General features: G+C 39.1%; 2 protein-coding genes across 8 annotated transcripts in view; one reads left to right on the top strand and one right to left on the bottom strand.

Moving 5' to 3' along the window:
* Positions 1–20,266, top strand: part of NCOR1 (nuclear receptor corepressor 1) — a 67,159-nt gene extending 46,893 nt beyond the window's left edge. For 4 of the 6 annotated variants that reach the window (XM_032200748.1, XM_032200746.1, XM_032200745.1 and 1 more), the window contains 25 exons: positions 86–259; positions 1,118–1,278; positions 1,669–1,789; positions 1,889–1,990; positions 2,491–2,585; positions 3,042–3,210; positions 3,774–3,914; positions 4,909–4,992; positions 5,504–5,760; positions 6,133–6,493; positions 7,016–7,240; positions 7,907–8,116; positions 8,975–9,124; positions 9,697–9,870; positions 10,359–10,524; positions 10,792–11,288; positions 11,746–11,874; positions 12,457–12,614; positions 12,862–13,085; positions 13,511–13,648; positions 14,192–14,334; positions 15,122–15,175; positions 16,244–16,465; positions 17,010–17,192; positions 17,437–20,266. In XM_032200748.1, the coding sequence (XP_032056639.1) occupies positions 86–259; positions 1,118–1,278; positions 1,669–1,789; positions 1,889–1,990; positions 2,491–2,585; positions 3,042–3,210; positions 3,774–3,914; positions 4,909–4,992; positions 5,504–5,760; positions 6,133–6,493; positions 7,016–7,240; positions 7,907–8,116; positions 8,975–9,124; positions 9,697–9,870; positions 10,359–10,524; positions 10,792–11,288; positions 11,746–11,874; positions 12,457–12,614; positions 12,862–13,085; positions 13,511–13,648; positions 14,192–14,334; positions 15,122–15,175; positions 16,244–16,465; positions 17,010–17,192; positions 17,437–17,624 (4,526 nt within the window). In that variant the 3' untranslated portion in view covers positions 17,625–20,266. The remainder of the gene's footprint in view (positions 1–85; positions 260–1,117; positions 1,279–1,668; positions 1,790–1,888; positions 1,991–2,490; positions 2,586–3,041; positions 3,211–3,773; positions 3,915–4,908; positions 4,993–5,503; positions 5,761–6,132; positions 6,494–7,015; positions 7,241–7,906; positions 8,117–8,974; positions 9,125–9,696; positions 9,871–10,358; positions 10,525–10,791; positions 11,289–11,745; positions 11,875–12,456; positions 12,615–12,861; positions 13,086–13,510; positions 13,649–14,191; positions 14,335–15,121; positions 15,176–16,243; positions 16,466–17,009; positions 17,193–17,436) is intronic. The other 2 variants (XM_032200749.1, XM_032200751.1) reach the window with 2 other exon arrangements.
* Positions 20,267–21,515: 1,249 nt separating this feature from the next.
* Positions 21,516–25,439, bottom strand: TTC19 (tetratricopeptide repeat domain 19). 2 transcript variants are annotated; one of them, XM_032200752.1, is made up of 10 exons: positions 25,247–25,439; positions 25,113–25,186; positions 24,898–25,008; positions 24,704–24,742; positions 24,121–24,177; positions 23,794–23,855; positions 23,114–23,208; positions 22,763–22,917; positions 22,294–22,456; positions 21,516–21,825 (listed from the first exon to the last, which is right to left on the bottom strand). In XM_032200752.1, exons 1-10 carry the CDS (start codon positions 25,437–25,439, stop codon positions 21,692–21,694), a joined length of 1,083 nt encoding a protein of 360 aa, XP_032056643.1. In that variant the 3' UTR covers positions 21,516–21,691. The 2 variants fall into 2 exon arrangements, with proteins under 2 accessions (XP_032056643.1, XP_032056644.1); XM_032200753.1 differs by having other exon boundaries at positions 25,113–25,166; positions 25,247–25,389.
* Positions 25,440–25,462: the final 23 nt, after the last annotated feature.

Below are 25,462 nucleotides of genomic sequence, written 5' to 3'. Positions count from 1 at the left end.
AGCCCTTTGTTAAAATTCTGTGGTAAACTGGACCTTTTGACTCTAATTTCTAATCTTAGGGTTTTTCTTTCTTTAACTGTCATAGGAAAACCGGTAGCCTATATGCCTTATGCTGAGGTCAAACGAGCAATAGAACAGGAAGCACAAGTGCAAAATACAGCAACGAGGTCAGCATCACCATACAGGCTGTCTCCAAGAGAAGTCAATAAAGCCTCTCCTCAGCCTGATATGAACGCAGCTCGCTACAGTGTCCCACCAGGTAAATACTTGCTTTAGTATCGTAGCAATATACAGTCTTTGGAAGCTATTACTTTATGTAGTATCAAATTATTTTCTTAAACATTTCTGTGAACAAACGAGAGTAGTATGTTTTTTGTGTGGGTATGTAGATGGATGTTCTGTATTCTTGTTTGGTTTTGTTTGCTTTGTCAGCTACCTAATGTGCATTTTATTAAGCAAATAGGATTATCTGAAAATAGTTAGAACAGCATAGGAACAAAGTCATCCAGAATTTTTTTTTCAGCTCAGTAGAAATACTGTCACCTTATGAAGGAAGAACTGAGGAAAAAAAGAGCTGCTACTAGGCTTGACAGAAGTTTCTGAATAATTGCTTAATACTATGTATTGAATGATTTATAAAATAGTGAAATAACTGGCAAATCTTAAAGTTCTGAAACTTGGACTATTGCTTCTGCCTTCAGTGTATAATGCCATTCTGAGAAAAGACAGAACCAGTGAAGCTTAGATTATACTTGCCTCAGTTGTTCTTATTCTTTAAGTAGACTACTTTATTTAAAAACAGAAAAGCAACAACAAAAATACGCACCCTGTATTGTTAGCTTTAAAAGTTTAGTTTTCTGAGTTTGCAATTTTGCAGTGCAGCTTTTACCATTTTTGAGCTTCAGTGCAATGTTAGGTATTACCTAATCAATGTCTAAGCACAATATATACATGGACATAGTGAGCTTCAGAGTTGAAAATACAGCTAGATAGCTTTTGGGTATTGTGAGGTTATTCCTATTGGAAATTGTCAGGTGAACTGTGTTATTTTGGTTCTTCTTGTCTCTCTAATGACTAATAGAGCTGAAACAGACTTTAATGCACATTTTTCCCTAAGTTCTCCAGCCAGCTCCTCACCAAGTAATAACCAATATACCTGAAGGAGTCCGCCTTCCAACAACCAGACCTACCAGACCACCACCACCACTCATTCCATCCTCCAAAACAAGTGTGCCATCAGAAAAACCTTCGTTTATCATGGGAGGCTCGATCTCACAAGTAAGAGAACTACTTGTTGAAAATCTCTTCTTATAACGTTTTTTTCTGCCGTTCCACCGACCATCAATATCTTTTACTCAGTTATCTGTTCACAGCATTAACAGTTAAGACCTGTACATGTCACCGCTAAAAGTCCAGGAGTTACAGGTGCTTTATAAAATAGAACATGCTGCAGTTGTTTACATTTAATAACACAGGTGAGGATGTCCAGTTTAGGTGAACTGCATCTCTGAACTAACAGTGACACTAGAGTCCTGTTGTTTTGCACGTTGATATTTTGCAGTGGTGTTCTGTAGCATTTTAGGATCATAGTAGTATTAGCAGTCTCCTTTAAACACAGAAGTGAATTTGCATTCCAGAAACAAGAATTAACGTAATATGTTGTTTCAGGGAACACCTGGCACTTACTTAACATCTCATAGTCAAGCTTCCTATACCCAAGAAACAGCAAAGCCATCAGTGGGCTCTATATCTCTTGGACTGCCAAGGCAGCAGGAATCAGTCAAAGCTGGTAAGAAAAGAAAAGCTGACGTGCATTTTTTTTATAGACTATTTAATAACTCATAATTAAGGAGGGATTATTATTATTATTTTTTTTTTTTCTGAATAGCTTCCCTGCCCTATATCAAACAAGAAGAATTCTCTCCCAGAAGTCAGAATTCCCAGCCTGAGGGACTCCTGGTCAGGGCACAACATGAAGGTGTGGTTCGAGGTAAAGTCAGTCATACAGCTTAAGAAAGAAACTTTGTCAGAGCCTGATGAAACTGAGAGAACTGGAGCCCAAACTACTGAAGTGCTGTTATTAAGTATTAAAGGATTAATCTGCTCCCTCTTTTCCAAGGCATGTGTACATGTGTTTTTGTAACAGCACCTCCTGTCTGCATGTCTCATTTAAAAACATTTGTTTCAAGACATGCCAGTTTCAAAACTAAATTGTTGGGCATACACATAGCAATACTTGTGAAAGATATAAATACATCAAATGAAAGGAAACTAAATACCATGGATTAATGGCTTTGTGTGATGTAAAAGGCTAAGTCAAAAGGGGAAATAATTTAGCTGTCTCAAATGCACACTATTAACAAGCTGAAAGTTTCCCTGTATTTGAGTATAAACTAACAGTTCCCATTAAAAAAGAGTTTGTATGTCAAGTAAAACAGCTGTATTTTTTTGATTCCCTTATTTATCTGGATGTCTTTTTTTTCAAATCAGGTACCACAATACAGGAGGGAAGTATAACACGAGGAACTCCAACCAATAAAGTTTCTGTTGAGACCATTCCTTCTTTGAGAGGCTCTATAACTCAGGTATTTGTCATCTTACTGAGAAGGCTGTAGCAAAATAATGTATTTACACTATCACTGTGAACATATTTGCATGTCTAAAAACAGTAAATTAAAGTCACAGAATAGGAACTGCCCTAAAGAAGCTGAAATACAATCAGATAGTTAAATATGATATTCACTGAAGTCAGTGTTGTCAGGACTTCATCTTCGTGTATTTGAATATTTTTATATTTCTAAAATAAAACCACCAGAGCTTTTAGTTATAGCTAACTGAAGGCTTATTAGCGATTTCCATGAAAAATAGCATCGCACCTGAGTTCAAATGTTACAATCAGTCGTAGCCAGTCTTGCACAGATGCTGTTTAAAGCTGTTTCATCTCATCATATTTTAAATACTAGTGTTTTATTTATTTATTTACAAAGTGTCAAACTGCTTACAAATAATTATGTTCTGAATTATATTTGATTTAAATGCAGGGTACACCAGCACTGTCCCAGTCTGGCATAGCAGCTGATGCATTATTGAAGGGAACTATTACCCGGCTAGCTACAGAAGACAGCAGCCCAGAAAAGTGCCGGGAGGAAGCTACAGCCAAAGGCCATGTTATTTATGAAGGCAAAAGTGGGCATATTTTATCTTATGATAGTGAGTATTTATATATTCTACTTGATTCAAGTCAAGACTGCAGCAGGTTCTGTTTTTATAATCCATAGGTGAAGTATATCTGCTTCCAAATGCATAAACATCAGTCACTGGGGTGCCATCCTGAAGAAGTACTGACCTACATGTATTTTTGTGGGTATAAGAGTTAAAACGATCCAGAAATTGTGTGTGTTCTGATGAGTATCCTGTACTATGTAGTTAAAATACAGTTCAACTATTGAATTTCTGTGCCATTTATTTCCAATTTTTCCAGGAAAATTTTTATTTTGAAAGGTTAAGCAACCAAGTTTAAAATGTTCTGTATTAAACTCAAAAGAAATACCTCCTTTAACTTTGAACTGCCGTTGAAATACCAATACATGAGTAACTTAACAAATCTTTTATTTAACAAACCATAAAAGATCTTTTTAAGGTTGAAATTTAACGTTTCAGTATTACATTGAAGTTACCATTAAAGCATTTGTGTTTTGTGGTCTCATTAAATGTCATGCTCATAACTTCTTATTGTCCACGTTTTCTAACCATACTCCTGTAAATTTTACCAGCTATTAAAAACGTTCGTGAAGGAACAAGGAGTCCAAGAACTGCTCATGAAATTAGTTTAAAAAGAAGTTACGATACAATGGAAGGAAATATAAAGCAAGGAATGTCAATGCGGGAGTCTCCAGTGTCTGCACCACTGGAAGGTAAAAACAGCTGCTCCTGAATTGTTTTGCATTTTATTCAAGTCTTCTGCATTACTTTAAGATAATCTACAGTTGTTTATGGGGAAAACAAAAAGAAGAATTAGATTTATATCTTACCCCGTTAACCAAATCTATATAATAACCACTACAACAAAAGAATGCTGGGGTTATTACTGGAGTAGACACTAGTTTTCCTGTTTCATTTGTTGGTGGATGTTCCAATAACTGCAGGTGATTCAGCTGGCACTTACATGTGTCAGATCCTCAAAGAGGAGTAACTGACTCTTCACAATCCCAATGGATTGTTGCAGAGCTCAAACAGCTCTCAGTTGTACTAATATGGACTCCATGGACACAGCCATTGAGTTAAATATTGCTTCTTAGCCATGGCACAGTGATGTACATATGTTGGTATGACCTTTTACGTTCCTGCAATAAATCTCCTAGATAATGCCAAGCAGAAGACTTGTACAGCTGCTGTATTCTGCTTCAGGCCTTCCCTAGTATTATTTTGATTTAATAAATTGTAATCAAATTAAGACTGTAAAGGTCAAGTTGAGCCATTATGCAACTTTTTCTGATTATCTTAAAAATAAAATTAAAAAAAAAAAAAAAAAAAAAAAAAAAAAAAAAAACAGATATCAAGATGATGTTTCTTGCCTAAACTCTGGAGTCTTATTCCTAAAGTGCATTCTATCCCACCTTTGGATAGCCCTTAAAGGATATTTTCTGTAAAATTTCATTACATGTAACAATACAGTTTAGAAACCTCTTACTCATATATAGAAATTCAGTGCTGCTTTGAAGTTGCTCATGCATTTGGCTTGTCTTCCATCTTTTGTGGGCTTATGAGGCAAGGCTCTCTGGGCACTACAGATAGTATCTGTAATGTATGTAAGAAGAAGAGTGGGTTTTTGTTTTGTTTTGGTTGGGGGGGGTGGGGGTTGAACATGTTGTTCTAGTTCTTTAAATTATTTTCTCTTTTTAAATTTAGGTTTAATCTGCCGTGCACTGCCTAGGGGTAGCCCACATGCTGAACTTAAAGAGAGAACAGTGTTGTCTGGTTCTATAATGCAAGGTAAACTTTTGCTAGTTGAGAAGGCAAGCATTAACTACGTTCCCAAAAATCTGGATTTCTGAACCTTAAAACTGTTATTTATTAAGAATGGTAGCTGTGTTAAGGGCAGAGCATATTTTATTAGACTGTTTTCAGAGCATAAATTATCTATAAGCAGCCTTTGGATATACTGTATATAAAGCTAAATGTTTAAACATAGCTTTTTTCTTTTTTGGAAAATAGACACCTTTTAATACAAATCCTTGGTAATTAGCAACATTTTTACTTTTTGTTTTTAAATGAATATTAATACTTCCCCAGACCTCTGAAGATGTATGCTATTGCCTTTATTTCGGCATCTGAAATAACCCGGGACACTTTAAGTAACTTGAATATTTCTTTACTACTATTATAGTTACACTATAGACTACTGCAAGTCAAAATTCTAATAGTTACTCTGTTCATTAAAAAAAAAAAAAAAAAAGACAGTAATTATTAATACACCTGATGCGACTCTTTCTTTCTATAAAAGGCACACCAAGAGCAACATCTGAAAGTTTTGAAGAAGGCTTGAAATATCCTAAGCAGATTAAGAGAGAGTCACCTCCTATAAGGACATTTGAAGGAGCCATTACTAAAGGGAAACCATATGATGGAGTCACTACTATAAAAGAAATGGGCCGTTCCATCCATGAAATCCCAAGACAGGACCTGTTAAGCCAGGAGAGTCGCAAGACTCCTGAAATAGTGCAGACAGCCAGGCCAATCATAGAAGGCTCCATATCTCAGGTAAACATAAAAAGCACGGCTGGACTCATACAGTTACTTACATATTCAGTAGTGAATCAATTCCAGATATTTGAGTAGTGTTAAATGTGTGGGTGTTTTGTCTGTTTTTTTCTTAAGAAATATACCAGTGCATGACATGTAAATATCTTGTGTATTAGAAAAATCCTGACACTTCACCTGTAAGGAACATATTTGCAAATCTGTGTGAGAGAACTGACAAGTAATAGTGGCTAAGATCTAGTTGTATTCTGTGCTGATGAGCTACACTATCAGTCAAGAACATGATTTTTTTTTATTTTATTACTATTAATTTTTAAGCAGTAGTGAAACATTGACATCTTATCTGATCTTTCTTTTTTCTTTTTTTTTCAGGGTACACCCATAAAATATGAAAGCAATTCTGGCCAGTCTGCCATCAAACACAATGTAAAATCATTAATCACTGGACCAAGTAAACTACCCCGTGGAATGCCCCAGCTGGAAATGGTGCCAGAAAACGTGAAGGTGGTGGAGCGAGGAAAATATGAAGATGTGAAGACCGGGGATGCAGTACGTTCCCGTCACACGTCAGTAGTCAGCTCTGGTCCCTCTGTTCTCAGGTCAACTCTTCATGAAACTCCTAAATCACAGCTGAGCCCTGGGATTTATGATGATACCAATGCACGGAGAACACCTGTGAACTATCAGAGTCCAATGTCCAGGAGTTCACCTATGATGAATAGAGTTAGTGAGGGTATGTTATTTTGATCCAAAGTAATACAAGAACTTCGAATGCTTTCATTTTAAACTTACTATTTTAACCATTTTCTGTAATCTCTTCTACTTCCGTTTTACTCTAATGGTTCCTATTGATTTGGAGGATGGTTAGAAGAATTTAAGAAGGCCTTAGCTGTTAGTTCAAATAAGAAAATAAAAATCTACCGTATGATAACGGGGAGGTAGGAAAGTAGTTCAGTCTCCATTTGCATTTGATTGTGGATCACACTGAAAGAGTTATCTAAGATCATAATGTTTTGAGGGCAGAAGCTATTCCTTTGTTATATAAGCCTCTAGAAGAGAAAAATAATATGTGCAAACAATTGTAATTCTAGGATTTATGTTTTTAACCAGAGTTTTTGATATAAAATGCTTTCTGTGATTTATTGTAGCAAATTGCAGGGTCCTCTAGAACTTCCCTTGTGAGCCAGTGTGTATTTACCATTGAATCTTCTATTGAAAATAGGTATTTTCAGATTTTTTTCCTTGTTTTTGTTAGCTGGAATATCTTCTGGGAAGCCAGCAAATCATGAAAGGAAAAACACACTTACTCCAACACAGAGAGAGAGCGTGCCAGCAAAATCTCCAGTTCCAGGGGTCGATCCTGTAGTGGCTCACAGTCCTTTTGACCCTCATCATAGAGGAGCTACTCCTGAAGTCTATAGGAGTCACCTCCCTCCTCACTTAGATCCTGCTATACCATTTCACAGGGCTCTGGATCCTGGTAAATGTGTTTGTCTTGTTTTTGATTTGTTTGTTTTTAGAAATATTGTATCTTTTGCACAGAAAATATGCCTTTAAAAAATAATTATTGATAGGCATATATAAGGGCTTATACACACTGTTGTGGTTGATATTAAACTGAACCAAGATAAGAAAACTTACTAAAATATTCTTGTATAATACTGTAACTTCCTCCTAGAAGATAACAGATCACTTCTGTTTAATTAAAAAAAAAAAAAGACAACAAAAAAGATTGTTTTTCAAATAAGTATTTGTGAAGTGTATTAAAAGATTTCAAGAAACCAATTCATAAAGAGATGTGGAAGATACTACAGAATGAAAGTGTAATTATGACCCATCTGATCTCAGAGGGATTACCAAGTTATCCCTAATGATATTAAGTACAGTATACTTCCTTTTAACATATCCATCAGTCTACCTTTGTAATGTATTTTAGTACTTCACAATTTTATTCAACTCTCTTCTCTTGGAGAATAGATTGTTTAGATTTTTCTGCCCGTGTACAATGCATAAATTCAGTAAAACATTAGTATTAAAATGCTATTTTGATCCATTTGGTTCTGGCTAGAGAGAACTGATAGCACTTTCCATTGAAACTTCAGTTCTATATCTTGAATACTAAATCTTTTTCCTCCTTCATCCTCAGCTGCTGCTGCTTACCTGTTCCAAAGGCAGCTCTCACCTACCCCAGGCTACCCAAGTCAGTATCAGCTTTATGCAATGGAGAATACACGACAGACAATCCTAAATGACTACATTACCTCACAGCAGATGCAAGTCAATTTACGTCCTGATGTTACCAGAGGATTATCTCCTAGAGAGCAAACTTTAGCTCTCCCATATGCGGGAGCAAGAGGTATGGTACCTGTGTTTTTCTGGTAGTCTTGAAAGCATATTATAGATAATGTGGTATGGCTTAGCAGAGAATCTTAAGGAGCTGTTAAGTGATCAAAACTCCAAAGTAATGCTTTAGAAGATAGGAATATCGCCAGAAAAAAAAATCCAAACAACAACAAAATGTGTAAAGCAACTGTCTTACAAGTCTGTTCACTATGGAGAGATTTAGACTTCTGTGCAGGGGTTTTCTAACGGGACATAATTTTGAAGAGTTTCATATTGAAATGTCCAGTGCAATATTGGAACAAAATAATAAGTGAATAGCTATGAATCCCTGGGGTTATATGGCATTCTCCCAGGAATAACAAGCTTAACAGGAAGTAGCTGAGTACCATTTTAGTTACTGGATGTGATAATCTCTCTATCATTTAAATCAGTTTTGATAGTTATTGGAAGAAAGGAAGGTAACAAAAGTGGAGGAATTAGTCCAGTAGGACTAATTATCTTCAGGATAAGATATTAGTTATTTAATTGGTTGGAAAAGAAGAGATAAGTGTGTGTTTTTCATAGTAGGGGAATTTATATTGTAGTAGCAGTGGGTACCTGTGAATTTCAGTGTTACATTTTATTTTATAAATATAAGAGATTTGGAAAAGGGAGTGAATGATGGCATGTAATACTATTTTGCTAATAGATGGGATTATTCAGAAGAGGTTCAGTGTATCTTTTTATAAAGGACAATTAAAGGGATTGCTACAAATGCAAATTCTGATTAAGTGTGTTCCTAAATTGCTGACTGCCAGATATATTTTCCACTAAGCGTTTATTAATGAACAGAATATATGTGTTGACCTTCTTGTGTGTCATCTTCTAACAGGAATTATTGACCTGAACAATATGGCTCCTACTATATTAGTGCCTCATCCTGGAGGAACAAGCACACCACCCATGGAGAGAATTACTTACATCCCTGGTACTCAGCTTACGTTCCCTCCCAGGCCTTACAATCCTGCTTCTCTGTCACCAGGTACAAGCTGTTACAATTTGATTTTATGTCCAATCATCTGACATACTGAGATAGTTGACCAATTTATTCTTTATTAAGCTGTCATTAATATTATGGCTTGTTTTGTCAGGAAGTGCTATTTCTTTGCACTTCTCACTTGGATAACAAAGTGTTTTATTTTTTTGTTTTTTCAAATTATAATCTGTATTGTTGCAGTAGCAGATGAAGGAGCACTGACAAATTCAGAATTTGCCTTGTTCTGTCAGGTTTTCATTAATTTTCATTAATAGTCAGTTATCAGTTCATTAACCTCATATTGTGTGTTAAAGACTGGAATTTGGCTCTATAAACTGTCTAGTTTCTACCTGTATAGAAAACACTAGAGTAAAAAGCTGTTAATTGAACCTTCCCCTGACACTGTGTTAAGCTTTTGCCTTAAATAAGTGGATAGACTTGACTGGAATGAAAATAGATTTAGGAAATTTGTTGTAAGTGGATGGCAGAATGTATTGGAGAGTGTTTGTATCAAATTATGTTTTAACTTTAGCATCTGTTTTTGCTATTTCAAATGTTTTGTCTTGTGGATGTTCCAGGACACCCTACACACTTGGCAGCTTCCGCAGCTGCAAATGCTGAAAGGGAACGGGAAAGAGAGAGGGAGAAGGAACGGGAGAGGGAGAGGGAACGAGAACGAGAGCGGGAAAGAGAACGTGAACGAGAGAGGGAGAGAATAACTTCAGTCCCTGCTGAACTTTATCTTCGACCAGGTGAGTGTGCATTGTTACATTTGGAACAGTCTCGTTGTAGACTAACTATTTTCTATATCCACCTATATCCAATATATATCCACATTTTCTATATCCACCGTAAGCAACATGTAGCTTATTAACAAATTACAGAGTATTGTTTGATTTAGCCTTCACTTAGGGAAGGTTTCTAGCACCTGGCAGTTCTGTTCATAATTGAGACTTCAAGTTTTAGGCTTCTTCATAGTTCTGTCATAGTGATGTAGTACCTAGGGAATGGCATGAATCCCAGTCATGCCTATCGCTAATTGCATCTCATTTAACGCATTGTAAACAGAATGCTCCTATTTAAATCCTTAATATATACAATTGCATCCAGAGTGGTGGAGACAATTGGGAAAGAATGTGGAGGAGAAAGCATTGATGCATTGTTATACGTATCCTACGTTGTTATAAGAGTAATTTATATGTATATTTGTTTTTTTCCTCCTCTGCTTTATTTTCTGCAGGTACAGAGCAGCCTGGCAGACCTGGTAGTCATGGATATGTTCGGTCCCCGTCCCCTTCAGTTAGAAGCCAGGAAAACATACTGCAGCAAAGGCCTAGTATTTTTCAAGGAACCAACGGGACAAGTGTAATCACACCTTTGGATCCTGCTGCTCAGCTCCGTATCATGTATGTTTCTTGTTACTGTCCCAGAGATATCTGTACTAATACTTGAGCTTATTGAAAGGTGTGTTTAGTCTGAGGAAGATCCTAAGATACAAGGATATACCACAGCTGTCTGGCTCTTTAATTTATTGAAAATGATCCTGTCCATTTGTACCAAGTCCAATTTGGATAGAAATTCGTTTCACAAAAGCTTTGCTTTGTTTTACTCAAGAAATGGCTCTGGTCCTTTTTCATGTGATATAATTCGGAATGTTCAATGTTTGCCAACAGGCAGCTCACACCTGGAGCTCCCTCCATAACTCAAGGGTTGCCTGCTTCGCGCTACAATACTGCTGCTGATGCCCTTGCGGCACTAGTAGATGCTGCAGCCTCTGCTCCTCAGATGGAAGTTGCCAAAGCAAAAGAGAACAAGCATGAAGGAACCAGGATAGAAGAGAATATGGGACGCAGGTCAGCTGTGGTTACTGAGCAGCCGCAGATGGAACAGAAAACACTGGAGGTAGAAAAGAGGCCTGTCCAGTGCCCCTATACATCTGCAAATTTTTCTGGTGGCAAGTCCCAAGGACAGTCTTCATCAGTAGTCTATTCAGAGGCTGGTAAAGAAAAAGGACCTCCTCCTAAATCCAGGTACGAGGAAGAGCTGAGAACTCGAGGAAAGACCACAATTACTGCTGCTAACTTCATAGATGTGATCATCACTCGACAGATTGCTTCAGACAAGGATGCACGAGATAGGGGCTCTCAAAGTTCAGATTCTTCCAGTAGTTGTACGTATCTTAGTAACTACTTACTTCTTTGCTGTCTTAGCCTTTTAGGGAGATGATAAAATGTGAAATGATTCTGATATTTAATGATAAAATATTCAGCCCTGCACAGATCAGATGCTTGATAGGCAAATGCAGTTTTTGAATATTTTGAATATTTGAAGTGGCTAAAGATTCTTGTAAAATTTAGTTGATCACTTTATTTAGGTTCCATGCTGCATTGTGAAATGCGGGATAATAAAACTGACCATATCATAAGTCAGGAGATGTAAAATTACTGAATTTACATTGGAACACTGTTTTGTGGAAATATGTTTCACTGTGATTCTCATGAGACAGACAGTTTTGACTTCCATTTCACTGATGTCATTTTAATGGAAAGACAGCATTGCTACATATAGGCAACCAAAATCTTGAGTGATATTCAAACCTTATTCTACAAATTCTGCTCGATATACAGTATCTTCCCACCGGTATGAAGCTCCTGGAGATGCCATTGAGGTGATTAGCCCTGCAAATTCACCTGTACCTACTCAAGAAAAGCTACAGTCCTATCAACAAGAGACACCTAAACCGAGCCAGGCAGAGAGTAAGTTGGTCTGCTTATGCAAGTGTGCTGACAATTATTTTGCTTATATTTACCGTGAACTCAAAATATAGTTAAAATATATCTGGAGTCTTTAGGTCACCGTTTACCACGTTTTTAACTTTTAGAAACTTTTGCTGGAGTTATGTTATTGCAGGATCTGTGGAAAAAACTTGAGCAAATGTATTGGAACTGTCACTTGGCATTGAACAGCTCCTTTACATTACAGCCTAGCTGATTCAATAAGAAATTTATTTTGAATGTATTATTTAAAATTACCACATGTTGGTGTTGCTATCCACATTTTTTTTGATCTCTTAGTAAAGCTCATACTACTACAGTACCATTTGCAGATAACAAATGAGCTGGAATTCACCAGTGTTGTGGAATTAAGCTTTAGCCTTCGAAAGTCCAGGGCCTATAAGTGGAGGGGAAAAAGTGTTTATTAGACATGATGCCTAAAGTCTATTATAAAAAATCTATTATAGAAACGCCTATTGTTTTATATTTGTAAGCAGAGAACTTTAAAACCTTGAAGCTTCAGTAATACCTTCATAACAAACTGTCCTTTTGTTCTTCAACTAGGTGACCCAAACAGGCAATATGAGGGGCCGATTCACCGTTACAGGACACAGCAGGAACCTCCTTCACCCCAGCAACCTCCACCTCCTTCCTCCCAAGCAGAAGGGATGGCACATGTGCCCAGAACCCATCGACTTATCACCCTTGCTGATCACATCTGTGTAGGTTTATTTGTGCACATCTTTTCAGATGTGAAAAGTTATGCTTTGATTATGAAAACAAGGTTTGGAACATTAATAAAACTAATAATTACAGAGTTGGTATTGGGGATATTATACAATAATGTCTGAACTTATTTTCTCATTTGTTGCAATTAGTCTCATATTCATCTAGTTCATAAATGCTGAACACTACACTGTAGCCAATGTCTGACCAAAGTTTCCTTTCTCTTTTTTTGACCACAATCAGCAAATTATTACACAAGACTTCGCTCGAAACCAAGCAGCTTCTCAGGCCCCTTTGCAGCCTCCCACCACTACATTCCAGAACTCCACCCCTGCTCCGGCGCCTGTTTCTACCCGAGCAAAGACATCGAATCGCTACAGCCCTGAGTCACAGTCACAGTCTGTCCATCATCAGCGGCCAGGTGCTAGAGTGTCACCTGAAAATCTGTCTGACAAGTCGCGGGGAAGGTAATGCATGTATTTTGTTTAACTGTAAATTTAATTAATTCCCAAGTACAATATTTACAAAAGCTAGTGCAGTAATCTTTATGTAGATCAGAAATAGCAGTGTCTTTTGGTCTTTTTTTTGGGCAATGACTTGCACTGTTTTTGACAATTGCTTGGCTCCGTAATATAAAAATTTTCACTACTAATGCATAATTTCCAATCCACAGAGGAGTGAAAAATTCTAATCACTTAGAACTTTGTGGAAGAAATCCACAGAATCATTGTGGACAAATCAGTGCTATCTTCTAAGATCATCAAACATACTAAAACATGAAACACACATAACTAGAAATATAGTTTTATAACTACTGAAATGCAATTATATGTGTTAACTACACTGTTACATGCATTAAGAGGACTTACCTGTCTCTGAATTCCAAATGCAGACCTGGAAAATCTCCAGAGAGGAGTCATGTTTCTTCAGAGCCCTATGAGCCAATCTCACCACCTCAGGTCCCAGTTGTACATGAGAAACAGGAAAACGTTCTATTGCTTTCCCAAAGAGCTGAGCCTACTGAACAGAGGTACGTGTAAAACTGCAGTTTAAAAGCATTATTCTGGATCACTTGGCTTCGAACAGTATCTTTATTAAAAAATCATTTAAGCAATCTGCCTCTGTTATCAGAGGCAAGTTTTTAATTGCTGTTCATAATAAGGAGGATGAAATTGGAGGAACAGCTGGGATGACTATTGGGGCTTCTAGCTTAAAAATGTAGCCACCCACCAATATATAGCTAAAACTTTAGTGAGCATGCACGTTTCAAGGCAGAAATAGACACCCCTGAAATGTTTGAGTGCGTCATCTCTGTACCACTCTTCTAGCACAGGCAATGACAATGTTGCTTTTTCTGTGAGCTTTAGAATCTTGAATCTTGAAAAAGCAGGTATTTCTGGACAATCATTAAATTGGTCTAGTCCCTAAAAAAAAAAAAAAAAAGAACAGGTTGAGGAAAGATGATCTGAAAGCATATTAATGTTGGCAGTATCTGCCATTGATTGCTTTTTGAAAGATTTAAATGTACAGCATGAAAAACGTTCTCTTACTTTTGACACATTGGTCTTGGCAGGACTGACTCTCGCTCTCCAGGTAGCATAAGTTACCTGCCTTCGTTTTTCACCAAACTTGAGAATACATCACCAATGGTAAAGTCCAAGAAACAGGAGATATTTCGAAAGCTGAACTCATCTGGTGGAGGTGACTCAGACATGGGTATGTAGGACTTAAGCTCTATGTGACTGCTGTCCACAGATGATCTAACCTAAATGTTTTGATTAGTGTGAGTGAATATTAATCTATTAATTTAAAAACATATTGTATATGACTGAATATCTGTAAGATTTATTTTTTTATGCTGATGTATGTAAACTGTTGCATTTAAGCATTTTAATATTTAATTTGAGAGATGTAAATGTTTAGAAGAAGCATAATTTTTGAGATAGTTTGCTTCATATCAACATTAACTACAGACACAGAGTTAACTAGAATAGTGTCAGGTTTTAGCAACTATTACACCTTTTCCATTTTGAAAAAGACATCTTCTAAGCTGGATTTTTCTTTTTCTTGGACCATATGATTATGACTATCAAAATGACACATTCTGGATATTTTAATGCAGTCTCAGTAATGGATACTGTCCCAGTGGAATACGATACTAGAACTGTATTTTTTTCTCTTAGAAATCTTACTATAAATTTGTATCAAAATTATCAGTAGTAAGAGTTTGAGCTGTTTGTGAATCAGTACCTAATAGAAAGTATTTATTTGAAAGCAAATGCTTTTGCAGATTTCATTCTGAGAAACAAGGCTGCGTTAATAAGGGTTGCAGTATTCTCTTTATTGGATCTCCATTGTGTGCACAATACATCTTGCTATGTTGAAAAAAGTACAGGAAATAGTTCAGAGTAATTCTATCATATGTATTAAGACTAATAGGGTTCACTTATAATGATCATCGGTACCATGGAAAACTCACTTAAATGTTATGTTTTAATTGCAGCGACTGCTCAGCCAGGGACTGAAATATTCAATCTGCCAGCAGTCACTACATCAGGTAAGTTTTTCAGTAAAAGGAACGATGCATGTTTCAGAAAAGGTAAACTAATGCAATATATTTAATGTATGTGCTTTGAGCAGTGCCGTAAATGAGGAAGATGATGTAAAATTTGAAAAGTAACACCCCACAAAAAAGGTTTTTTCCTTTGTCCTAAGGAAATTTCACATAATATTTAAATGGGAACTGAAGCAAGAATTGTTTTATTTCTCTGGTGTCTGCAAATCTTAGAGGTAGAAGTCGTGAAATTGGTTAGCATCTCACTTACATAGAATTTAAATATAGTGTAGTTCAACAAAACTAGATCTCAGTTCAGCAAATGCAACTTACTTTATAAACTGGGGTATTTAAAATACTTGCTGTTTTTTTCTGTGATAAATAACACTTAAAAAAAAAAAACCAACAATTTCCTGTCAGATGAGGAAATTAAACAAAACCCATATGTTCTAACGATAAAGGTGAATGAGGCAGAGAAATTTAAGTGAAATATGGGAGGTAACTTCTAAATCTGAATCTGAGTTGTACTGTAGATTGCCTTTAAAAACCATGATTTTTAGATTGCTTTTAAAACCATGGTTTTAGCAGCCAGTTGGCTCCCCTTCTGATACAATTATTCTATCTTTAATTGGAGAAAGTAGTGATCTCCATCAGATGAGATGGAAGGGTAGGCTTTCTGAATTAAGTATTTGCCACAAATCATACTTTGTAAGATGAATTAGTGTGGATTATTAATATGAGAAATATTCTTCTGGTCTCTTCTCTTACAACTGATTAGTAGCTACAGATCTTACTTAATATGCTATCACAATCAGCATGTTTAGCTTCCATTGCGCTTTTTTTTTGCTTAATGTAAAATTTACTCTATTGCAGAGTGTCATTTAGTGTTTGCTGGCACATATAACTTACAGCTATTGTGAGCTGCTTTTGAGCACGTAGCTTTGCATTTTAAAAAAACATTTTTTCCCCAACTTTCTGCCTATCTTTGTCCACATCCCTTTGTAATTTCTCTGAGATATGTTTTTTGCCTCCCCTCCCACCTTTCCATGTATGTTTTCTTTTATCTCCCAGGTGCAGTCAGTTCTAGGGGTCATTCCTTTGCAGATCCTGCCAGTAATCTTGGTCTAGAAGACATTATTAGAAAAGCATTGATGGGAAACTTTGATGACAAGAGCGAGGATCATGGAGTTGTAATATCACAGTCCATTGCAGTAGCATCTGGCAGTTCCAACGCTGCAGTACCTGCAAGTAGTGAGACGCGTAGGGAAGAAGCTAATCCATCGCCTAATTCAGGTGAGGTATTTCAGCTCCCAAATATTTCATGGTTTAAATAAAATAAATAAACGAAGGGCTTGAATAAATTCAGTGTCACTGAAAGTCATTCCCTTTCCTCTGGAAGTGACAGAGAGACGGTGTTTCTATTCCCAGTAGTGGTCCTGGCTTTCAAAATGGTATTGGTGATTTCAGGTGCACTAGCCAATATCTCTTGGAGAATGACAACACTGATGAAACAGGGAAGAGATAATGGGTTGGCTTGATGAAAAATTCACATGTAGTACATTACCTATAGGGAACATGCAGTGATGGGAACTAGCTTGAACTGAAAACAGCTCCCTTCCTAAGGTTGGAAACATAACTCTCATGGTAAGAATAGGGATTTTCTAGCAATAGTGTCATTAGTGACTGTATAGGCTAGTCTTCTAACTAGTAAATCAGCATTGCAGAAGAAAGCATCAAGTCAAATCCTTGTTTGGTGCTAAGCGATAATCTCTAGAAACAAACCTAGAGGCTAAAGTGTAGTGTAATATTTTGGAAAACCTGTCCCTTCTATTTCCAGGAGGGGGAGTCAGCAAGCAGAAGTTAATTGGCAAATCAAATAGTAGGAAGTCTAAGTCTCCAATTCCAGGACAGGGATATTTAGGAACTGAAAGACCTTCTTCTGTCTCATCTGTACATTCAGAAGGGGACTACCACAGACAGACTCCAGTGTGGGCCTGGGAAGATAGGCCTTCATCAACAGGTGAGAAATGGGGGTTCTCTTTCCAACTTAATAAAGTAGATGTGTTATTTGCGGAAAGGTCAGATGCAGACATATAACACTGGCAATTATCAAAAGATTACATCATCTAGATCTGTGGTGCAAGGATTTCCTGAAACAGATTTTCTGCTAGTTGTCACAACCAAAGCCATACTATCTTTGCTATAGATCTCTTATAACCTCTTAGAACGGCACATTTTTGACTTCGAGAAACTCTTTCATTCAGGTTCAACACAGTTTCCTTATAACCCCTTGACAATGAGGATGCTCAGCAGTACACCGCCAACATCAATCGCGTGTGCCCCACCGTCCATGAGCCAAGCAACCACTCACCAACAGAACAGGATATGGGAGCGAGAGCCTGCACCACTGCTTTCAGCACAATATGAGACTCTGTCTGACAGTGATGACTGAACTATGCAGATTTTTTTTTTTTTTTTTAATTTGCGGGTCAAAATAAAAAAGTTATTTTTGACTTGTGCCCAGAGAGACTTTCCAAGAGAGCAAGGGCCACACAATGAAGAATTAATGGAGAGTCCGTTAAATGCCTTCTGCACAGGCCGTGTGTTGGAGGATTGTGATCAAGAAGGTTGACTTACTAAAGATAAATATGTAAAGAGTTTTTAAAAATGTGGACTATTCCTGTTCTACATCTATTTGTAAAGAAAACCATAATGTCTTTAAATCATTCTTCTGTAAATAGAGAGTACTTTTTGCAGTGTTTTTTCCCTTGCTATAGTATCTGGTGTACTTATGTTCAAATCATTGCCTAAACTTTGGGGGTCATTTTGTAATTTTTTTAAGCATTTTCTCCAGTGTAGAGTAACTCTTCATAACCCTAGCCTCCCTACCAGCCTAGCCTAACCATACCCCTAGCCTCCCAATCAGCCTAGCATCATTGCCTGTTTAATGCCATGCCACTTCTTGCAGGCATTGTGCTTTTATATATATTTTTTTCCTCTAGACACTTCTCAGTGGTGTTCAACTCTTGTGAAAATGTTGATTTTTTTTTTTGACTGACCCCTTACTGAATTGTGTACATTAACATAGCCAGTTCGCTGGAATAAGATGATATATTTCTTTGAATTTTGAATTCTGCCACATTGTAAATTTTTGGTGCAGTTGATTTTATTTAGTAACACTGCAGAAATATTATTGCATGGGTATGTTATGGTTCATTTTAAAAAGGATAAAAAAAAAATCAAAGCAAAACAGAAAGAACAGCTTCTGGAGGCATACCTCACTGTTACGCACACTGGGAATTTCAACTGTGCCCCAAACGCCTATGTTAGTGTTTTCTGTTTCTGCATTGTATGCAGTTGAAATAGGCTACTAAATTTTATTGTCATGGTTAACCACAGCAAATGGCTTATCTGAACAGAGGCTCTGGGTGGGTTGATAAGTCCTTTAAGAAGAAAAACCTCTACATCCTGAGTTTAAATAAAAACAAAACGCTTTTATAGAATAATTGACCAACACGAGTCAACTATTTGGCTTCTGTTATAACCAGTTTGAAATAGGTACTGCAGTCTTTACTTTCCTTAGTCTGATTTTAAAATCTTTATGTAATAATTATTTTAAAGCCTGTGTCCACATCCCCATCCCTAATCTTATCAGAAAACTTTTGGTAGAAGTCCTGAAAAATGCTTGGCTTAACTCCTAAGGTGTGCAATACATATTAGGGTAAAATTTTCTTTTAATTGTATATGGTACTAGAGAGTCATCTTAATCATTCATCTATCAATGCCTGCTATTATATGCTTGTAGCTCATGTATATGTGCATTTGGTTAGCAGTATCACAGGGTCTTCTGCCATCCATCTTCAGGAGCATCTTATTGTTTGCTGCGCTAACCTCAGGAAAGTGAATCTAAATCTCTGGGGTAGAAGGACCGATTTATAGATAGCACTAAGCTGGGGGGTAGGATGGTCTGTCAGATTCCATACTGCTTTTGCATCTCATTGAACAATCCTTGCCTAGAGGTTACTTTCCAGTCACAGTCTTTTACATTTAACTGTGTTTGCAATACATTGTATGAAGGTATAATGTAGCTATGTAACCTTGAGTCCATGTAAGCTCAACATTTTACAAAAGAACTGTGATGGTCCAGTAGTACAGAATTATTTATCAATAACAAACATACAGAGAAAAGCCTTTTTACCCTTAGCATAGGAAAGAGAAATGACAAGGGAACTCATTTGGAAATTTGACAGTGTGTTGTAAATCCAGAATTATTTGCTACCTTTTTTCTAAAAAAAAAAAAAAATAAATTCATCAGCATAGAGCACTTGGCAGACTTAAAGCTGCCTGCAGTCTTTCTTAGAGAAAGACTTTCTCACCTTCCTGTCCTTTAACCTTCTGGCTTAAAGTAGTGTTTGTTTTTTTCATTGTATTTTTAGGCCTGTGCTCTTATCTGTAACTTTTTTTGTTCCTGTGCAACATATACTGGAAAACAAGTTCATCTGCCCTTTTTGTAGCTTTTAATTTGCAGTGGACAGTTAAGTTTCCTTCTAAAACTCAATTATTAATTGAACAAAAGAGGCATGTACAGACAAAAGTCTTTGCTAACTGTACTGTAAGTATAGCATGTTCATTGCAAAGCTTCATGTTACTGCTGTTGCAGCAGCAAGATATCCAAAGTAGGATAGTTACTTTCTCCTAAGATGCAGCGTGAGTGGCATTTGCATGTAAAATGTTGCTGCTGCTTTTGTTTGTTTTTTAAGTTCTAACTTCTCCAGTGTAAAATCCTCTCCAGAGCCTAAGTTAGGGTTTACCACAATTCCAGTGCTCTTCAAGTATGGAGCTACATCTGGCCTGTTTCAAGCAGGAAGGTGTTTATAAATCACATTTACGAAGTATAGTTTACTACAGATTTTTAATGATTTCTGATCAGCACTTTCACAATGCTGTCATCTTTGTTTTATGATTCTGATATGAAATCATTTAAGACTTGAAAAACCCATGCATCATAACTTCTTTTCCACACAATGTCTTCAGTGTAGATAGTGACTTCTGGATTCAGACCAATCAATAAAGGGGATCAGTTCTCCGTTTGCTTTTCCTGTGTCTCCCTCTTGTTTTGCAGCATCAAGCTCTGTTCATGAGAACAAGCAAAACACTTCCCTTAGGGGGTGCTGCAGGGTTCCTAACTGACAATTCTAGTGTCTACAGATGAAAAAAAAAACACCAAAACTCAAATAAAGATTGGTTCTAAGCTTAGAGCCTTCTTGTTGGTACAAGTGTGCCTGGATCAGCCCTATCTTTAATTCAAAGCTTTGTTCTCAGCAAGCTAGATGTGTGACAGTTTTAAGCTTTATGTATGACAGTTTCTAGCTTCAATGAACATCTAACTCTAGGAAATCTGCATGTGCCTCTTCTTAGCTCAAAGTAACAAAGAGCTTAAGCCACTATTAATGCTACTACTGTAACTAAACTAATAATGCAATTAACATTGAGAGTTGTACTAAACACCTGAAGTTCTTACATATGAGCAGTTAAAATAATGCTTGATTAGTGACAGTTACATTTAGTTCTACTCTCATGGAAAAACATGGATTCGATAACTTCTGGTTTAAAATCTTTGTCTTCAGTCTTAGGCTTCCTTGCAGGGAAAAACTGAAATTTTTGTTGTGCAAGCAGACTGTTTGTACATGCCTTTAAGTGAATTTAGTAACTTACAAGCCTGATAGTTTGTCACATACTATCTTTTTTCCAACAGGAAGCCTCAGCATTCTAGCACTGACAGCTCATGACCTGTCTAAGAAAGGAAGACAGCTTTGGCATTTAGTGTGTTCTTACTGGGGTAAGGTAGCAGAGGGTTTTAGTTCTGACAGCAGCTCTGTTTAGTAACATAGCCTTACCCCTCCTTTGAGGTGTTGTATCTTTGGATAGACATTTTGAAGCCACACCTGATCTTTTGCAACCTGTTTGAAAATGACACAGGGCTGCAGCTCTGTCACAATACATTCTCTGAGGTGTTCTACTGAAGCTAATGCATATTGAACTGCATCTGACAAGTACACCCTGTTGTGCTGGCCAGCATGTAAAGAGCAAAGACAATTCCTGCCTTACTTCGGATCCTCCTTCCTTAATCTGACATTTAGGCAGTGCTACCTAATGGCAGACTGTTTTCATGACCTAGCTTTAGGACAGCCATGTTTTGAAACCAAATACTCTGAAGTCAGAAATAACAAGTGACTACAGGTATTAGTAACAGGCGAGGCTTGCATTTTGCTGGCAGTCAAGACTAAGTTCACTTATTAGCACAGTAGATCACTATAACCATAGACTACACCACAAACTGAAATACAGTTATGACTTCACAACTTTATTTTGGACTATATAGGCAATAGCAGCCCTTCTTGATAAGAGGTCCTTAAGTTCCTGATTGCTCTTCCTCTGGAGAATTGCACCAGTCCCAGCCTGTTTGTATTGACCCACCCTTGCTGCTGTCAGACACCTGCAGTTTGGACTCTGGCCAACTCAGGCGGAGCCCTTTCTCCTCTTGGCCAGTTCAGCTAGTTCTTCCTGGATGTGCCGGACAGAAGCAACATCTCCCTTCTGTTCTGCCTGCTTCAGAGCTTCTTTATATACTTGTCTTGCTTGCAGAAAGTCTTCTGTAGCAAGAGGAAAAAGGGGCATGGCTAGCCAATTATACCACCCATTTTCAGAATCCCCTCCTGAAGGTGACCACAGGCAGAGGACAAGCAAATGACTAGTTGGAACATGTTAAGAACTAGGGAGGTTCAGAAAACATTCAGCATAAAGTGCCAGCTGTGAGAGCTACACAGCAACTATGATGACGGGACAAGATGCTGTTTCAGCATCACAATCTCCTTGAAACAAGTCACAAGCCATATCTTCTGTCCTTTTGGAAGGGTTACTTAGTGAACAGGACAAGGGAAACAAGATCCCTCTGGCTGACATTCAAATGCACCAGTACTGCATTCATCTTGGACAAGATCCTTCAGCAGCTGAATTCAGTTTGAACACAATGCAAGTTGCCTACACCAAGTCAGCAGACCCAGTAATTAAACTAAAAACTGTAATGCACAGACAGTGACATAGACAGCACATTTACTTACTTTTGTGCATCAGAATTGCTGCCAGGTTGTTCAGCACCATGTGCTCCTCAGGGTGTTGAGTCTCCTTTGCCAGTTCAGCTGCCTTCTTCACATAGGAGTATGCTTCATCGTAGTGCCCCTGAGCATCCAACACAGTTGCCAAGTCATTCATGAGGACCACAGTCTGCACAAGGACAGAAAAGAAATCCTCAGAGCGAGACTCATGCAGAACTTCAGGCCATCTGGAGCCCCACATTTGTAGCCCTGTCACACTAGTAAAAGTATTTCCCAGAGAATGATTTTAGTAAGAAAGTGCCTTATTTATCTATCAGCATGCTACATGCTCAATTCTTCCTGGCAGGAAAACAGAACCCAATTCAGTGCTGTTTACGTTCAAAGCCAGCAAAGCTGCTTTTATGGCTGTCTCCTTCCCTGTGAGAACAGTTAGCCTTTCTTTCCCCAGTAGTCCAACTACCATTGTACACATCACCTGTGGATGAGCCTCTCCCTGAACATCCTTTGAGATCTGCAGAGCCTTCTCGTACATCTTTTGGGCCACGGGGAGCTGGTTAATGTTTAGGAGATAACGAGCATAGGAGTCTAGGCTCATCCCCAGCAAGAGACGGGTGTTGGCTTTTTCTTCAGCTGCAAACAGAGAACAGTGGACGTGATCACTTCATAAGATCAAGCATGAGTTCACATCCTACAAGAGCAGGAAACCCATGTGCTGTGAAGACAATGGATTGATATGAAGATGGTGTTTGGGCAACATGGAAGATAACAGCAAGGACAGAGAAACAAAGATAACGAGAGAAACCTTTGGCAGTTAAGGCACTCCCACCTGACAAAACATCTTCAGGCAAATCCTTTTGCTTGGCAATCTTCTCCTCTAAGGTCAGGATGCAGAACTCATAGCCAGCCAGGGCTAACTTGTGCCTGCAAAGTGCAACAACTCATCAACGTGAGGCTTCTACCATCCCTGAAGGGATGGATGTGAATGCCTTCATTTCCTTACTCTAGGTGGCCTGTGAGAAAACACTTCCTCTCCACCAGACCATTCTTGCTTTCAGCACTCTATCCTTGATCATGTTCTAGACCCTTTTCTTGACCCATGCACAAAAGGATCCAAGAAATGGAGAGGGCTCCCTCCCCCAGACAAGGCCAGCTACGGCTACCCACGCCAATGCTCCATCTCTTAAGAAAAATAAAGCTGCAAGTTACCAACCACCAACTGCAGTCAAAAGCCTTCACTCCTGAATGCACGTCTTGTGAGGTGTGGATTTAAGGCTAGAGAGCTATGTCCTCCATAGCTGCTTCTACCCTAAGCCAGACAGATCACAGCAATCACTGCGCTGCATGACAGTGAGCAGACAAACAGCACGCCTGTGGGCGCTTTTATGTTGGTAGTATCTTGTCACAAAGCTTCCCCAGGCACTCTCAGAGAAAAGAGCTCCTGCTTGGCTACCACTGCCACTGTGAAGTTGAGATTAAAGCAAAAGATGCCGTTAGCAGAAAACTCACTGTTTCTGAGCAGCATAGATACTGGCCAGCTTGAGGGACATCTCAAGGACTGCATTGTCATCCTGCCAGGAGGACACAATGCAACTGTTACTCTAACATCTTCCCAGTAGAACCATTACTATGCCACAGAACAAGTTTACACCTTGAAATTGCCCATCCTGTTGTCACCAGCACTGCCATCCATTAAAGCAAGTTCCTAAGAAGCCCACCAGCTCATAGCTGGTATTGCCAGTTCCAGGAGGAGGTGTTACAGCACAAGAAATAGACCAAAGAACCATGCACAACGCTTAATATTTCCATTGGAAAGCTGTTATCAAAAGAACCTACCTCCTTTGTGTCTCCTGCTAGCAAAAAGCTCATAGCTGCTTTGTAGAGCTTTTCTGCCTGAAATGAGAATTTTGAAGAGAACACTGAGTAATGATGACACTTCAAACATCTCTACTCTTTACAGAAGGAGACTGCTGGGAGAAAACTGTCTCAAACTTTGCAATACAGTTGCTATCAAGACCAGTGGAAAGTGAAAGGCCAACCAGAGCCTGATGCTAGTGCTAATTCAGGACTCCTACGCCAACCACGAGTTTATCACATCTGTGTCTCTTCAGTGCTTTCCTGGGTTCTCCTTGTGACAGTCCTCTAGATGTTTGACCGTGGCTTTTCATAATAAGAAATACACCTTCCCTTGCTCACCACGTTGGAGCTCGCAATCCAGCTGGGAAAATACTACTCTAAGCAGCACAGGATCACAGTCCCAAGGCAGGATATTTTGCTGTAGAACACAAGATTGCTGCCTCACAACTCTCAGGATACAGCAAGTCCGCGGCACACCGCACCTCCAAGATCTTTGACAACACCTCACGTTGTGTATCAGACTCTTACACGGAAATAAAAACAAAACACCGGAGCTACTCACGTTGTCCAGCTGCCCCTGCATGAAGGCCACATTTGCCATCTGGAAGAGACAGACGTTGCGCTGAAAGCTCCACCGCCGGGCCCAGCCTCACCACCACCTCTCGTCCTTCCACACACGGCTCCCCAGCACCACGCCGTGCCCGTACCCTGCGACACGGCCCTGCCCCGAGCAGGACAGCACCGAGCAGGAGTTACCATGCTGTAGGTGTAGACGATGGCCCTCCTGTCATCCGCCTGGTGCGCCAGGTGTAGGGCTTGGTGCAGAAACCTCTCAGCCTCCCCCAGCTCGCCCTTCATCGCGCTGAGCTGCGGGGGGACACAAAAAGGAAAATTTGGGGGGAAAACGAGAGAAATGGGGGGTAATTTGGTGGGGGGGGGGGAACACCTCATGCCGCCCTGTCCCCCCTCACCTTGGCTCTCTTCAGCAGCAGCACGATGGCGGCCTCGCCGTCCTCCTCGGCGTCCTTGGGGAAGAGCGAGAGGGCTGCGGGGCGAGGCTCAGCCCTCCCCCACCCCCCCCGCTGCCCCCTTCCCCTCCCCTCACCTCCAAGGAAGCCCAGAGCCGGGCCCGGCCGGGCCCACCCCAACCGCCACCGGGTGGCTCCCGGCCCCGTTCCCGGTCCCGTGCCGCCACCGCCCCGCTCCTGCCGGGCCCCCGAGGGCCGGGCCCGTGCCCGGGGGAGCCCCGCGGGGCAGCGCCGCACACCCAGGGCCCGCCTCAGCCCCGCCGCCAGCATCGCCTTCACCCCCCCCACAGCCA

Source organism: Aythya fuligula, chromosome 20, assembly GCF_009819795.1.
Source record: "Aythya fuligula isolate bAytFul2 chromosome 20, bAytFul2.pri, whole genome shotgun sequence".
Lineage (NCBI taxonomy): Eukaryota > Metazoa > Chordata > Aves > Anseriformes > Anatidae > Aythya > Aythya fuligula.
This window is presented reverse-complemented; position numbering and strand designations above follow the sequence as displayed.

Excerpts from the sequence above, each read along its gene's own strand:
- TTC19 (XM_032200752.1), bottom strand. The coding sequence starts at position 25,439 with ATGCTGGCGGCGGGGCTGAGGCGGGCCCTGGGTGTGCGGCGCTGCCCC. Across the intron at positions 24,178-24,703 it reads TGCAGGGGCAGCTGGACAAC|GCAGAAAAGCTCTACAAAGC; the intron begins GTGAGTAGCTCC and ends TTCTCATTTCAG. Across the intron at positions 22,918-23,113 it reads GCCTGAAGATGTTTTGTCAG|CTGAAGAAAAAGCCAACACC; the intron begins GTGGGAGTGCCT and ends CTCTGTTTGCAG.